The sequence below is a fragment of the Bos mutus genome, chromosome 14 (genome assembly GCF_027580195.1).
Source record: "Bos mutus isolate GX-2022 chromosome 14, NWIPB_WYAK_1.1, whole genome shotgun sequence".
In the NCBI taxonomy this organism is placed as follows: Eukaryota; Metazoa; Chordata; class Mammalia; order Artiodactyla; family Bovidae; genus Bos; species Bos mutus.
In genome coordinates, this window is record NC_091630.1 from 30,175,293 (window position 1) to 30,193,233 (window position 17,941).

Genomic DNA, 17,941 nt, shown 5'->3' on the forward strand with positions numbered 1-17,941 from the left:
CCCATTTTCTACAGAAGTCTAGAAATACCTAGAAGTCAAACCCTGGCTGGTTTGAGTCTTTAGATATGTTTCATTTTCCATATTGAGTGCTTTTTGTTAATTCCAGACTATAAAATGCAAAATATGTGATATGAAAATCCAGACTGTTTAGTTTTCACTTTACTAGGAGTAGGTTCACAAAAACAGAGAACTCTTCTATATTATTTTAATGCTAAATCCTCCATGTCTATAACAATATGTAGGACACACTTATGAATTTGAGTTTCCATCTCATGCATAAGAAATATAAAATGAATAAAATAAATCTGAATAATTGAGTGCTTAAGTACTAAACACTCATTCCCTATTATCATGTGACTCTGTGAAATAATTAGTGAAAATGTATTTATGAGTTAGATATAAGTGAACAAAAATAAGTCTTTCTTTCCTGAATGTGCTAAATTTGCATTCTAGAAGAAATACAATGAACAAGAAATGGAATCTTCTCTCTACTTGCTTACAGTGTACCAAAGGAAAGGATTTGCATATAAATAAAGTTTTGAGTAGACAATACAAATTTCAGTCAAAATGTATTACATATTCTAGATGACACCAATTTAAAAGCACTTGAACCACAGGTTTGAGACTGAATTAGTTGAATGTAAGAACCTTAATGATGAGATCTTTTTTTGTTAAGATTACACAGCATATTTTCTCACTATTTTCATTCTAAAGGTGGTATAAAGTTTTTCTCACACTTGGTAAAGAAATAATGTGTGTCTTGATTTTCAAGAGTTTAACCTGAAGATTCAAGAACAGGGCATGGAAACAAAAGACAGAGAGTTGGAAGTATGAACCAAGTGGTTGCAAATCCTTAGATCATTAAAATAAAAACTGATCTGGAATACATGGATTGAAGGAAAAATCAAAGCCCTAAAACTCAAATTTAAATTCTGATACAACTTTCTTTCTTAGAAGAAATAGCCATTAGAGAGGCAAGATAAATATGACCCATTTCAAATACAGTGTCTGAATCTGTTCTTTAAATTTTAAAAGTGTTGGATAACTACATTTGTTTGGCAGATAATATATACTTTGGCAGCCTCATACTCTGGCCACTTGATGCAAAGAGTCTACTCATTGGAAAAGACTCTGATTCTGGAAAGATTGAGGGCAGGAGGAGAAGAGGGTGACATAGGATGAGATGGTTGAATGGCATCAATGACTCAATGGACATGAGTTTGAGCAAACTCCAGGAGATAGTGAAAAACAGGGAAGCCTGGTGTACTGTAGTCCATGGGGTCACACAGAGTTGGACACAACTTAGTGACTGAACAACAGTAAACAACAACGTAGCAGATAAGGCAAGATGAAGGTTTTTCAAGAACTTTGATTCTTAACTTTTTTAAAAGAGTGTTAAAACCACTAAGCATATAATGAAATTATAGACCCACTCTCTCCTCAGGGGAAAAATAATGATTTACAATTTTGTGCCTTTTGGAAGGTCATAGACCTCTGAGATCTAGAACCTATTCTAGAATAACGTTCTTAATAACACTGAAACTAGTTTTTAACCATCATTTCACAGTTGCATAAAATTTTAATTGTTCTAAATTCATACCTATACAAACTGGTGGGCTGGGCTGCCAGAAGTATCGATTTTCTACCTGAATGCAGGTTATTCTTTCCTCTCCTTGAAGTTCATATCCTGGGTCACACTGAAAAACCACAGTGTCTCCAGGTTCTCGTCCATCCCCATTTCGAGTTCCGTTCATGGGAACCCCTGGGTCACGACACGCAGTGGCAACAGAACCTATGAACAAATAGAAACAAACTTTTAGTTTTGATGCCAACCAAAATCAATTTCAAAGTTCCAGACCTCATATTTGAGATGCTTCTACATCTTTAAAAAAATAACTTAAAAATGCCTGGGTCATAATTCCCTGTGCTATACAAATATATCCTTGTTGCTTTTTAAATGAGGTATAATTCCCTGATGGCTCAGCATTTAAAGAATCCGACTGCAATGCTAGAGATGTGAGTTCAATCCTTGGGTCAGTAAGATCCTTTGGAAGAGCAAATGGCTACCTACTCCACTATTCTTGCCTGGAAAATCCATTGGACAGAAGAGCCTGGTAGGCTACAGTCCATAGGGTCACAAAGAATTGGACATGACTGAGCACACACACATATTGCATATATAATATATAAAAATTATCTATGCTGTACATCTGAAATTAATATAACATTGTAAATCAACAATCCAATTTGATATTTGAAAAAATATTGCTAATTTTTAAATACCTGCACAATAAATACTTTTAAATTGCTTTTTCATAAATAATTCATTTGTTAACTTGCTTCATGCAGTAACATGACATTTTAGTAGCTAAATAATAAATCTACTCAAAATTCATTATTTTGATGCCCCGTGAGAGACATTGTGAAGAGGATGAAAAGACAGCTGCAAACTAGAAGAATATATTTGCTTGGCCTATATACCACAAAGTACTAGTATGTAGAATATATGAAGAACTCTTAGAACTGGGGGAAAAAAAAAAAGAAGAAAAAATCCAACTACAAAATTGGCAAAAAACATTTCAATAAAGGGGATACCTGATGGCACATGAAAAGATGTTCAGCATCATTAACCATTAAAGAAATGCAAATTGAAACCACAATGAGATACCTATCAAGTTAGGTAAAATAAAATATATATATACATATATATGATAACACCAAATGCTGGGAAGATTCTTACAAAAAAAAAAAAAGAAAATGAATTACACATACACTTTTGGTAGAAATGTAAAATGGTACAGTCACTCTGGAAAGATGAAACTTTCTTGAAAAAATAAATATATGCTTACCATGACCCAGTAACTGTACACTTGCATATTTATCCCAGTGAAACGACAACTTGTGTTCATGTAAAAATTTGAACATGGATGTTCATAGGAGTTTTCTTTGTCAGAACTAAGGACTAAGAACAAACCTAATGTCCTTCAATAGCTGAATCATTAAACTAAGTTTATACCATGGAATATTGTTCAGCAATAAAAAAAGGAATGCTGATCATAGGCTATCTTAGGTGTATCTGAAAGCAATTATGATGAGTAAAAAAATACAATAGCCTCTACTTAGGGAACATTCTTGAAGTGACAGAATTACAAAGTAGGAAAACAGATTACTAGCTACCAAACATTGTAGGGGGAGGAGATGGAAGGAGATCACTATGACTATAAAAAACTCAAAAGAGGTATCTTTGTGATGGAAATGCATTGTGGTTTGCCTCTGGTGGTGATCATCAAATCTACGTCAGATCAGATCAGATCAGTCGCTCGTCGTGTCCGACTATTTGCAACCCCATGAATCAGAGCACGCCAGGCCTCCCTGTCCATCACCATCTCATGGAGTTCACTGAGACTCACGTCCATCAAGTCAGTGATGCCATCCAGCCATCTCATCCTCTGTCGTCCCCTTCTCCTCTTGCCCTCAATCCCTCCCAGCATCAGAGTCTTTTCCAATTAGTCAACTCTTCACATGAAGTGGCCAAAGTACTGGAGTTTCAGCTTTAGCATCATTCCTTCCAAAGAAATTCCAGGGCTGATCTCCTTCAGAATGGACTGGTTGGATCTCCTTGCAGTCCCAGGGACTCTCAAGAGTCTTCTCCAACACCACAGTTCAAAAGCATCAATTTTTCGGTGCCTTCTTCACAGTCTAACTCTCACATACATACATGACCACAGGAAAAACCATAGCCTTGACTAGACGAAACTTTGTTAGCAAAGTAATGTCTTTGCTTTTGAATATGCTATCTAGGTTGGTCATAACTTTCCTTCCAAGGAGTACGCATCTTTTAATTTCATGGCTGCAGTCACCATCTGCACTGATTTTGGAGCCCAGAAAAATAAAGTCTGACACTGTTTCCACTGTTTTCCCACCTATTTCCCATGAAATGATGGGACCGGATGCCATGATCTTCGTTCTCTGAATGTTGAGCTTTAAGCCAACTTTTTCACTCTCCACTTTCACTTTCATCAAGAGGCTTTTTAGTTCCTCTTCACTTTCTGCCGTAATGGTGGTGTCATCTGCATATCTGAGGTTATTGATAGAAGTATATAAACAAAATAATCATATACCCACAAAGGAGCATAAGTAAAATTAATGAAATCTGAATAAGGTTTGTGGATTGTATCAATGTCAATTTTATGGTTGTGATATTGTGCTATGGTTATACAAGAAAATGCCATTGGAGGGAGTTGGGTAAAGGATATACAGGATCTCTATTATTTCTGACAACTGTATAGAAATCTAAAATTATCTAAATTTTAGTTTAAAAAATCATTAGAGGAGAGTGGTATGGTACTACAGGAAAACAACTGTTCTTCTATTAATATATATAATATATGGCAGATTTAATAATATAATTAACTACATCATACAGGTTAATGGAATAGGAACAGCTTAATTATTTTGAATTACTACAAAGCATATTTACTCTAAAGCATATGATAATTAAGTATCAAGACAAAGAAAGTATTAACTTTTTCATTTAAGCTGTTATTAAACCATATTCATAAATGTAGGCTTCAGTACTTGTATACATTATTTTTTAAACTGCATATTAAAGTACACAAATTGCTGGATTACAGACACATAACTAGTATTTATTCATTCATTCACTAACTTAATATATTCCAGGCATTGTGTTGGGTGCTAGGAATACAACAGGGAAATAAGCAGACACAAAACTGAACAGACTTTGAATTGTTCACACTGTGTAGTGGTGGCACCTATGAAGAGATTCTGTTGCATACATCCCTAGTAGGTTAATAACCAGGTACACAAGTAGGTAGGTATCTATAGATAGATACATACATACATAGATACATAGTTTCATCAATATACCAATCAGTCTGTTTTAATACACCAGGCATTCTTTTTGTAGCTCATTTGTTTAATACACATACATACACAACAAAGGAACCAGAGGATCTCACACAAATATTGTAAGGTTTCGACTCTCCAAGTCATTTGGGAATCAAGAGGACTATATCAATTTAAAAAATAACACTCTAATCCTGTGGTATGCATAAAAGCTGAAATTACAAAAAATGATTTCATATATATATATACACTCACACACACACATAATCACACACACATATATGTATATGCTGCTGCTAAGTCATTTCAGTCGTGTCCAACTCTGTGCGACCCCAGAGATAGCAGCCCACCAGGCTCCCCCATCCCTGGGATTCTCCAGGCAAGAACACTTGAGTGGGTTGCCATTTCCTTCTCCAATGCATGAAAGTGAAAAGTGAAAGTGAAGTTGCTCAGTCCTGCCCGACTCTTAGCAACCCCATGGACTGCAGCCTACCAGGCTCCTCTGTCCACGGGATTTTCCAGGCAAGAGTACTGGAGTGGGGTGCCATTGCCTTCTCCAATATGTATATGCACACACATATATAACATACACAAAATGAATAGAACAAATTGTTTTATATATCTTCTTGGAAAGAGTGAAAGAAAGTTATTTTTACAGTGTTACTTTTTAAAAAGGTTACAAATTGTAGACTACAAATGTCATTTTACCTATCACTTAAATTAAAACCATGTATCATTATATACATCATCAGCAATCTTACAGTTGCTTCATTGTACTGATAAACTAGCATTTCTGAGCAATAGCCAAGGTCAAGGACTTAACATGTATAATTCATTTCATTCTACTAACAACCCTATCAGTCAAGTGCCATTACTGTTCTTAAATATTTTAGAGGTGAAAAAACTAAAGTTTAGGAAGATTAAGTAACATTTTCAATATTACAGAAATCAGAGTGCAGAACCAAGGTTTACACCCCAGTTAGTCTGATTTCAGAAGTCAAAGTTTTAAATGATACAGGAGAATGTCCTCTTCTACCTGTTAACTGTTCTTGAGGTACAATTTCTTTCTCAGTTAAATATAATAAAACTCATTAAGAAATTATTAAAAATACAGAGTATATCCATAAACAGAAATGCTATAGTGTGCATAAACATGTCTATTTTAAAATATTCAAATGATTTTTTGAGTTATTTTTAGCTGATAATAGAATAAAAATCAAACTCATATGGGAGAATATGGAGGGAAGGGGGGCAGGGGCATGGTTCCAATTGCCAAGTGGATTTGTTCTCTAATACCTATCAGTGGTCCTTAGCAGAACATCCATCAGGGATTACAGGGTCTGGCAATTACAATCTTTTAATATTGATAGACACTTTTTTGGTAAATTTTTGTGATAAACTCAGTTATTAAGTTTTTCTTGAATTGCTCTGGGATGGTTTCCACTAACACTAAAACTGATCTATCAACTGGCTTTACAATATAAAAGTGGATTGGGATGTTCTACATATAAGATTTACACTAAGCAAGTTTTTATTGGAAAGGAGTGATATAAATGTAAAATGTGCTACAGCTTTCAAACTGAAAAGCAGAATGATATAAAAGATAATGAAAACAGTTAATTTTGTTGTTGTTTTTGTCATTGTTGTTGAGGCTTCCTATGTGCTGGACTCTTGCATCTGCAAAAAACTTGAAGCTTAGTATGAGCATTCTCAAAAGTAAAAATGTACATACAGCAATGTTACACAAATATTGAATGCAGTTAGTATAACTGTGGCTTACCAGTATTTGAGAGAAAAAAGATGTTTGGGCCCTATCATCAGAGTTACTATACTTAAAGATTTAAATTGGAACCTAGTAACTAAAATCAGAAGGCTTCAATATGACAGCTGCTGCTGCTGCTAAGTTGCTTCAGTCATGTCCGACTCTGTGCGACCCCATAGACACCAGCCCACCAGGTTCCCCCGTCCCTGGGATTCTCCAGGCAAGAACACTGAGTGGGTTGCAATTACCTTCTCCAATGCAAGAAAGTGAAAAGTGAAAGTGAAGTCGCTCAGTCGTGTCCGACTCTAGCGACCCCATGGACTGCAGCCTACCAGGCTCCTCTGTCCACGGGATTTTCCAGGCAAGAGTACTGGAGTGGGTTGCCATTGCCTTCTCCGCATATGACAGCTAAAAATGTAAAAATATTCATTTGCCTTTGGGGCTGGTTGACTTGGAAGGAAGAGATGTGGTAAAAGTGTACTATGTCTTTTCTCTTAATTAATAAATAAATTAGGAATAAGATTTTAAAACAGTAAAGAGAACGATAGGGTTTAGTAAAAGACCAAATATTTTTCTTCTTGGAATTACTTCAATTCTAAAGGCAATTAGCTAAATATACACAGAAACAATTACTTGCTGTGAATGCTATTGTCTTATTTTCTTTACTTATTCAAAGTTTAATCTCTATACTGGTTATTCACTGTGTTTGTGGGTAGGCAAAAAAACATTTATTTTGGCATCAATCATTTTTGTTTTATGCATTAAAACAAAAGCTATAGACATTAAAGAAAATAAATAACCATTTAAAACGCCATGGACTGAAATAATCTCACAAAATTAGCATGATTTAAAAGCAATTATATTAGAAAATAGTAAGTATTAGGCACATGTGTAAAAATAGGTTAAGAATCTTCATTTGACATTTATTGTTTAATTTTATGGAACATAAATTCTCATGATAAATAATTCTCATTTGCTTTTATTTTTGCTGTTTTTATATATATATATATATATATATATATATATATATATATATATATATATATAAACACAGGGTGTTTTTTGCTACAAAGTATTTTAACTTATCAACTATTTTATATATATAAAATCTAAAAAGCTACACATTAGAAATAATATATTTGCCACCAAATTATTAACATAGATAATTTATATTTATTTTATTAATTTCTTCAGTTAAAATTACTTCAAATTTTGATTGCTGAAATGAATATCTGCATTTTTTCTATTAGGTTTAAGTATGACATTCTTGATTTTTCTTAACAAAAATATGTAAGGTAAGCACAAATCTAAGAGATAAAAGTTCTTAACAACCTTGCCTCATCTGCAATGATATAAAGAAAGGAACATTCTAGATAGTGCATATAATAGGCTTAAATTCTATCCTATCTAAATAAAGCTTGGATTTAACTTTCAAAGCCTAATGAAATTGACAATAAAAAAATAACTTCCTTTCTTTGTCTTTCTCCCCAAAAGGAATGGACATTTATATTTTGGTTAGTAAAGAATAGGAATTACCATGTGTTTCACAGCTCTTAGACCAGTTGATTTTTCAATAGAAACTGTAATAGTCACAGGGAAAAGGTATATAAATAGAAGAGAATGTGATTAGTAAAGCAATATGTAATATTTACTGGAGACTTGCTATCTTTTAAACACTTGTACTATGCGCTGTTTCTCATTGCATTCACAAGAAATCTGGACTCTATTATTACCCATATTTTTCCAATGAGAAAATTGAGGCTTAAAAAAGATAACCCTGCTCTATATCACATAGCTGTTTAAAGTGGACAAAGTGCCCTATGCACACATGAGACCATAACTGAGGGACATTTCTTAAGTAAAAATGATAGAAACTTTGTAATAAAATGTACTGAGAGTGTGAACCATAGCATGGAGTGCAAGTGAAATCATGACTTCAATGGGAATTTCTAAAATATGTTGCTGCTGCTGCTGCTAAGTCGCTTCAGTCGTGTCCGACTCTTAGCGACGCCATGGACTACAGCCTACCAAGCTCCTCCATCCATGGGATTTTCCAGGCAAGAGTACTGGAGTGGGGTGCCATTACTCCTTAAATGTCATTATAAAATCAGAAAAAAAAAAAACTACCTTACTTGCCTATCATCCCTACAGGAGAAATCAAAAAACCTACATATTTAATAACACTTAACTTTAAATATATTAATTTCTTACTTAAATTGCACAGATATTAACAATGTAGTCTTATTCACAGGATTCCACTGGTATACATTGTGTCAAACTGAAAAAAAGTCTGTTTATCTAAGAAAGAGATATATGTTGAACAACTATATGCAACACGAATGACAATTAGAATAGATATGAATAAAATAATGATGATAATGATTACTGTCTCTATTGAGAGCATATACTATACAAAACACTTTACTAGAAGCTAAGTTTATATACTCTTAGACTAAAACACAAATTCTTATTATCATCCCTATTCTAAATGAGCAATACAAGCTTCCCGTCATATTATGTGCTTATTCTTAGCAGATGTGGAATTTGAACTCAAGAAACAGCAGGGCTCCTAAGTATTAGAGTATACTGTCTCATTACAAATCTACCACATTACCAGATAAAACAATAAAAAGGCATGCCCTACTAATGGAACTTTGACAGTTGTTTCTTAATGAAAGAACTGGGCCGAAAAAGTTAGAACTAGCTCGAAACAGAAAGGCAAGAGCAGTTTATAACCCATTTCTTGTTCCTGATATTTCACTATAAAGGGAAACAAAAAAGAAAGACTCAAGGTTATTTTGTAGGTATTATTAGAAGTAATAAAAATAAAATTTAACCTGATATATGCTGAATTTGGGCTTCACGGGTGGCGCTAGTGGTAAACAATCTGCCTGCCTGCCAATGAAGCAGACATAAGAGTAAGAGATGTGGGTTTAGTCCCTGGATCTGGAAGATTCCCTGGAGGAGGACCCAGCAACCCACTCCAGGATTCTTGCCTGGAGAATGCTACAGACCGAGGAGTCTAGCAGGCTACAGCCCATGGAGTCGCAAAGAGTTAGACACAACTGAAGCGATAGCACATCACACAGAATGCCAAATTTAGCCATGTATGTGCCAAATGGTATTAAGTAATTGTAGTAACAAGGACATTTCCCTCCAATTGTTTTTCTCATTCTCTCTCTCCTTCCTGCTCTCTCCCTCTTTTTTTTTTTTTTTTTACAAATTTTTTCCTTACGGTTCTTTAAGAGAATAGAAGCAGTAAAGTAGGCACATCCTCACCTCTGGAATCTGTATCCACATTCTCTGCTTTCTCTCCTGTTGCAATAAAGAAGATGCCCTTGCTCTACGTAAGGCTAACCCTAGTTCTTGTGTTGAAAGGACTTTATTCCTAAACATTTTTCATCTCTTCTAATTCACTAGGTTTTCCTTCTGTACTGGGTCACAACCAGTAACATACAAATATGACTTATAACTTCCATCTTAAATAAACAAACTCTTCATTACATTCCTATCCTCTTCCAACTGTTTTCTCATTCCCTTCCTTTCTTTAGTAGAACACATATTAAACATCTGTTCTGAGGGAGATATCTATACAACTGTCTCCAATTTTATCAGCCATATACATTTATGCTAAAAAGAATTTATATTCAAGTGAGGAAAGTTTATACTAGTATTACTTAGGAATTGTTTTTACAATGTTTTCAGTCTTTACCCATAGTCTAAATCCACTGAAAGAGTTAAATGCATTTATTGTTAAGCAACATGGAACCTTACCAAATCAGGCTTTGCTACACTCTACGGATAGACAGTCCTCATATATAAGACATTGAAGAGAATCTTTCATAAGAGTTAAAAATAGTTCTTCAAGTAAATATGTGTGAAATGAATGAATGAATGAAACTATAACTAGTCATTTCAGTGTATGCTTAAGCTTTATTTATAATTTAGGATTTGTTTCATACTGGGAAACATTTACTCCAAGTGCAGTAACAACATTTATATTGCATTTTAATTTGTATTACTCTATCTGGATAACCTGAGGCCATTCTTAGAACAATATAGATAGCACTAAATACTACGGAAAATGACTGAGTTATCATCATTTTTATAACTCATCAGTACTGCAAATATACTTCTGACTTCTCATGTTATATTTGTTTTCATCTAATTTAATTAGAAATGCGCATTTCACCTAAAAAAACAGTCCTAACTAACACATGCACATGTTTCAAATATATTATGGATGATATTTCAGAGATAACATTTGAATTACCATCTTGGTTACCTTGGCCTAATTAATACTCCAGTTTTCTTATGGCATTTTTTTGTACAACAAAGAAAAAATACACTAAAATCACTTAAAAGTTCTTGTGTGTCCTTTCTGTTCAGAAAGCTGATTTCTTGGTATAAACTTGTTTATCTCAAGAACTTTTGAAAAGCCTCAGATCTGATATAATTGGATAAATAATACTATCAAAAGCAGAAGAATTGCACTGCAGTGAGAAAGGGACACTGATCAGATTGCCTTAGTTTCCTGAATTTTGTCTGCCTCATCAGTAAAACTGACATAGTGATCATTTACCTGACCGATTTAGTATTAGAAAAAATCTTAAAGTATTATTCTAACAATTACATTGCATAATTGAAAATTATATGATATGAAAATGTCAATTCTAAGATAAAGACCAGTAGATTTTACTATTCACTGTGTACTTTAAGAAGTAGTTGTATTTTTGCTGCAATATGTCAAGAAACTTCAGCAAGGTCATGGTCCAAATTTGGCATTCACAAGGCCTTATACTGTCCTCTTCAGTTTTATTGCTTTATATTTTGTATAGACTAAGAAATGACACTATATTCTCCACTTCACTATCAATAAGGAAATCAACCTGGGTAGTAGGAATATTTAACCTGGAAGGAAATCTCATCGAGAATCAAATCAATCAGAAAATATTTGAAATGCAGATGGTAACCTAGAGGTGGATTTCACCCTGGAGAGTTCTGCCCTTGATTGAGTCCTTGCTGTGTATGAGATCCATCAATTTTATAAAGAATGTTCAACATCATTATTAGGCCTACACTCTGCCAGCTACTCAGCAATGTGGCTATCTTTAGAATTTCATTATGATTCGGAAACACCTTAATGATATGGCAAATAAGGTTATAGTAGATGACAAGATGACAGAGATATTCCATACATGGGATGCAAAAGAAACCTCAAAGCTAGTGTTCTAGTATACTTCCAAGTACTTTATATAAACATAATGTTAAAAATACATATTTACTCATTTGTTCACCAGGTAATTGTCGTAAACCCACTAGAAGCCAAGTATGCTTGGTATTGGAGATACATTTTAATAAGATGACCCTGAATATTCACTGGAAGGACTGATATTGAAGCTGAAGCTCCAATACTGTGGCCACCTGATGCCAACAACTGACCCATTGGAAAAGATCCTGGTGCTAGGAAAGATTGAAGGCAAAAGGAGAAGAGGGCAGAAAAGGATCAGATGGTTGGATGGCACCACCGGCTCAATGGACATGGAAATGGGCAAACTTCAGGAGATCGGAACAGGGAGGCCTGGCGTGCTGTACTCCATGGGGTTGCTAAGACTCAGACACGACTTAGCAACTGAACAATAACACCTCCATACCACCATCAATTCTTGTGCTACAAAGTGAGGATAAAATCACTGGTCTAATGATTTTTAAATCAACAGTCCTGTTAGGTTGAAGACTGTCAAAGGTACCTATCTATACAGGAAACTGACTTTATATCCAAGATTATAAAAGATTATGTGCTGTGCTTAGTAGCTCAGTTGTGTCCAACTCCTTGAGACTCCATGGACTGTAGCCTTCCAGGCTCCTCTGTCCATGGAGATTCTTCAGGTAAGAATACTGGAGTAGGTTGCCATGGTCTGCTACAGGGGATCTTCCCGACCCAGGAATCAAACCGAGGTCTCCTGCATTGGAGGTGGTTTCTTTATAAAGGATTATATAAAAGTCTAATTTGAGTTGAATTCCAATATTTGGAGATTAATAAAATTAATTAGCAAAAAAAGATAAAGAAACAAATATTTTACATAGTTCTGACTGATAGCACATAATACCAGTGTGTTTCTAATGTTATATTATAAAAAATTTCAATACAGATTCATTTAACATTTACTAACTACCAGGTGTAATGCCAAGTTCTGGTTATATAAATATTAATAGGATAACATCTTGTCCATCAAAGGAACATAATCTAAGAGGGATAGCAGATATGTATATGTCTTTAATATAATAAAATGCTTATTAAAATCAGGTAACATTTGTCATACAAAGTGAAAAATTGTGGGCATGAAATAAAAAGCTAAAAGTGATTTATATTATATAATTAAAATATGTATTGATTTATAATTTTACATAGATGAACTTTTCAAAATAGTTATCTATACAAAAATTACTTAAAATAATTCATAAAAAGTTAAAATGCCATATGTCTATTCACACAAAAACATCCTCTTTATATGAATTAATTAAACATTAAAAATAAGAGAAGCAAAATAATCACTTGTGGTACATGTGTACATTCTTTAATTTGATTTTTTAGACATATTTAATGTCATTAGGGAGAAGACAATGGCACCCCACTCCAGTACTGTTGCCCGGAAAATCCCATGGATGGAGGAGCCTGGTAGGCTGCAGTCCATGGGGTCGCTAAGAGTCAGACATGACTGAGTGACTTCACTTTCACTTTCCACTTTCATGCATTGGAGAAGGAAATGGCAACCCACTTCAGTGTTCTTGCCTGGAGAATCCCATGGACGGAGAAACCTGGTAGGCTGCAGTCCATGGGGTCGCACAGAGTCGGACACGACTGAAGCGACTTGGCAGACTTGGCAGCAATGTCATTTTACTCAACCCACTCCAGTATTCTTGCTTGGAAAATTCCATGGACAGAGGAGCCTGGTGGGCTATAGTCCATGGGGTCACAAAGAATTGGGCATGACTTAGTAACTAAACCACCACCACCACAAATGCCATTTTACTCTTTTCTTAAGTATATGGTTTTCAATATATTCTTATTTTTATTGGTATTGTTAAAGCTATTTCCAATATATTTTAAATTGTTGGTATGTCAACAAATGTCTCCACAAGCTATAATATTTTTAATTGAGAAAGTTTTCTCTTTATAGGTATTGAGGTATCCAGTAAGCATAGAGCTAGTTCTTTGAAATAGAGGAAAGTTTCAATTTGATCTTCTGTCATAAAACAATGTGTAAATATTTCAGCTTAAGTATTTTCACAGATATTAAATCTTTACTTCTTTTTGGACACCTTTATTTGATAAAAATTTTTCACAATATAAAACTTACGAAATTGTCTTAGATTATGATTTTTTGAAATATTTCAATTTTGGTTGTGTATGAAAAACAGTGCTTCAGATACAAACTTTCCTAAGTCTGAATGACAATGAGCAGCAAAAGCAGAAACTAGTACTGATATACTAAAGTTTATATATTTATTTTCAAATCAGCATTTCTTTGTCATACATAAAGAAAAGGTTATTCAATTATTTTGCTATACATAAAAATATTTGTAAATTTTAATGATAGTTTTATTTTGATAGAATTATTTGGTTGAAGTTATGAATCATATGTATTCCACAACCAATTAAAATTGTGTTATCTTTTTCTAATTTAATAAGAGCTTTGTTTTTGTCATGAAGTTGTATGTCACCCAAATTTATATTTGTACTATATCACAAAACAGTTTATCCTTAATACTATAATTTTAACATAAGTTTTTTTGTCTCATTTTTTTATTTTTTTTATTTTTATTTTTTCATTTTTTTTTTTTTTTATTCTTCCAATTTTATTTTATTTTTAAACTTTACATAATTGTAAGAGTTTTGCCAAATATCAAAATGAATCCGCCACAGGTATACATGTGTTCCCCATCCCGAACCCTCCTTCCTCCTCCTCCCCCATACCATCCCTCTGGGCTGTCCCAGTGCACCAGCCCCAAGCATCCAGCATCATGCATCGAACCTGGACTGGCAACTCGTTTCCTACATGATATTTTACATGTTTCATTGCCATTCTCCCAAATCTTCCCACCCTCTCCCTCTCCCACAGAGTCCATAAGACTGTTCTATACATCAGTGTCTCTTTTGCTGTCTCGTACACAGGGTTATTGTTACCATCTTTCTAAGTTCCATATATGTGTGTTAGTATACTGTATTTATGTTTTTCCTTCTGGCTTACTTCACTCTGTATAATAGGCTCCAGTTTCATCCACCTCATTAGAACTGATTCAAATGTATTCTTTTTAATGGCTGAGTAATACTCCATTGTGTATATGTACCACAGCTTTCTTATCCATTCATCTGCTGATGGACATCTAGGTTGCTTCCATGTCTTGGCTATTATAAACAGTGCTGCGATGAACATTGGGGTACACGTGTCTCTTTCCCTTCTGGTTTCCTCAGTGTGTATGCCCAGCAGTGGGATAAAAATATTTAAAAGATAATTGTTTGCTTGGGAACACATGTATGCCTGTGGCGGATTCATTTTGATATTTGGCAAAAACTAATACAATTATGTAAAGTTTAAAAATAAAATAAAATTTAAAAAAAAAAAAAAGAAAAATAGAAAAAAAAGTTTAAAAAAAAGTTATATGCTGTTAACATAAATAGAAGTAAGATTTGTGAAAACAATTTTCCAAAGTAAAGAAGTACATTATTGTAAGGTTCTTACATTATATGTGAGGTTGTGTAATAGAATTTGATAGTAGATTTTGATTAAAAAATGTATGTTATTAATATTAGAGCAAGTACACCCCCACCTCCAAAATGTTTAACTAATAATTAAATAGAGGGGGAAAATGATGGTGGAATGCACAGATGGGTCCAATAAAAACTGATTATCAATATGGTTTTAATTAGTAGATTAAAAAAGAAGTAGACAAATATTAATAATAATATAGAACACTTCAGGCATAGTGTTATCAACCAAGTGTATCTCATTGGTATTTAATTCCAAATAATGGCAAGTGTACATTCTTATCTTTTCAAATGCACATGGTCCTCTGTGACCCATGGACTGTAGCCCACCAGGCTCCTCTGTCCATGGGGATTCTCCAGGCAAGAACACAGAAGTGAGTTGCCATGTCCTCCTCCACGTGATCTTTCCAATCTCGGAAAGATCTGTGGTCCAGATCTCCTGAACTACAGGCAACTCTTTAATATCTGAGCCACCAGGGAAGCCCAAGAATACTGGAGTGGGTAGCCCATCCCTTCTCCAGGGGATCTTCTCGACACAGGAATCAAATTAGGCTCTCCTGCATTGCAGGTGGATACTTTACCAGCTGAGCTACCAGGGAAGCCCAGAAACACATATGCTGGACCATTGAAGAAAAAAAAAAAAAGTCTAAGTAAATTTAAAATTGTTATTTGGGACGTTCTTCTGCTAAGGAAGCTGGCATGTTAACACTTTCCACACATGTAGAAGAGAATTTAGAACTAAGTGACGAAATTAGTTCAGTAGAGTTTTCATTTGTTCTAGGTGAAAAATCATGTTTTCTTTTTTTTAAACAGATTTATGTCTTATAGTTTTCACATGGTTAATGATATCACTATGATCCCCATATATGTTAACATATATTGTGTGCCAGGTGCGTTTTCAGCATTAATTTTCTTTTAGTTTTAATTGAGAAGTTATTGGGATTTTTGATGATTAGCACATTAAAATGTAAAAAGCATGATGATTAGCAGACATTTCAAACAAGTTGTACAAAATCCTTAGTATGTAGATAACAAAAGTCTAAGAACCATAGAGTTAATCCAAATAGGTATTTCAACAGCTTATCATATTAAAATTTGTAGACAATTTGTTCCTAAAAGAAAAATACCAAGGATCAGCATCTTAAAATATTAATATACTATTAGGTCTAAATCTCATGTTTTAATATCATATATATTAAATTCTCAATCAAAATATCCCATGTTTCACCTGAGGTTAACAAGTTATTAGGAAAAATTGGTCTATTAATACCAATGATATCAGAGTCTCCAGGATAAATCTAAAACCAGGGAGAAATTTTATTTAGGAAACAATTCAAACAATCATTTTTTTTTTTAAGGAGACATTCAAACAAAAAGAACATGCCTATAGTAGTTAGATACTTTAAAAAATCAACTACATTATTTAATTGATCAGGTAATTTAAAATGACAGATTTTGTCAGTGTATTATGACTCCCAATCACCATTTAATTATGTTTCATATTTTAGAGTATAAAATGAGCCCCACCATACCTTACAAAATGTTAATATAACACAGAAGCCAAGAAAGTTTCATTTAGTTCTGTATTCTACTAATTACTTGATTGTACATAAAAATAACCAATCCATACATAATTTACCCACTAAAATTATTTTTACCACTTACCTAAATATGTTTTATTGAGTGGGATCATGTGGGATTCCTTGCTTGTTTAAAATGTGTTTCTGGATGTACTAAGATGCTTTGATTCACAAATTATAAAAAACAATATTCTTCTAGATCCCTTCCTGCTATCCTTTTGAGCTCAATTTCAACTTTCGCAATAATAAGTTTCTCTGACCTCCTTCTTAATCTCGGCTTGGACTCTTCCTCACTGCAACCTTCAGGTGAACTTTCTTTGGTACGTCATGGGTCATGGTGTAATTAGCTTTCTTAAGAAATGAATATTCAGTTTATACTTTCTCCTTAAATGTGGAGTTTAAATAAGGCCACAACTACCATAAACATCTATTTTAAAATAATAAAATAATATTTCTATGATAAAGTAAATTATTGTTAATTTACCTCATAAAATAAATAACAAACACTTTCATGGCAAAGACATTCAGACTATAGCTTTATAGCCCATCTGTTCAACTTCTACTTCTGTGTGTATTTCAAGAATACATATTTCTCACTTATCTGGCTAGCTCATGGCCTGACAGCTTTATGTATCTTTCAAACCATAGATTATGATATAACTTGCTGTTATACAAAAGAACTGGCAAGGCAACAGCATCAAATACTTCTCCCACTACATTCCAAGGTCAGAATGGGTTAGACATTAATATCTGAGAATATTTTCATTTTGTCCTCAAGTGACCGATATGTTACTCATGAAAAGAAAGTTTAAGTTATCTGAAATCCACAAAAGACTGGAAAATAGAGATGGGTTTGCAGTATATTCATCTTGCAAAATTAATCAGGTATTATAATTACTCTGAGCATTGAGAATGTACCTCACACACTACTGCTGCTTCTGTTGCTGCTGCTGCTAAGTC

The 17,941-nt window shown here is 33.8% G+C and overlaps 1 protein-coding gene across 3 annotated transcripts in view; it reads right to left on the reverse strand.

Annotated features, from left to right (window-relative positions):
* Positions 1-17,941, reverse strand: part of CSMD3 (CUB and Sushi multiple domains 3) — a 1,469,470-nt gene that overhangs the window by 350,282 nt on the left and 1,101,247 nt on the right. For all 3 annotated transcript variants that reach the window (XM_070382828.1, XM_005887888.2, XM_005887887.2), the window contains one exon: positions 1,601-1,792. In XM_070382828.1, the coding sequence (XP_070238929.1) occupies positions 1,601-1,792 (192 nt within the window). The remainder of the gene's footprint in view (positions 1-1,600; positions 1,793-17,941) is intronic.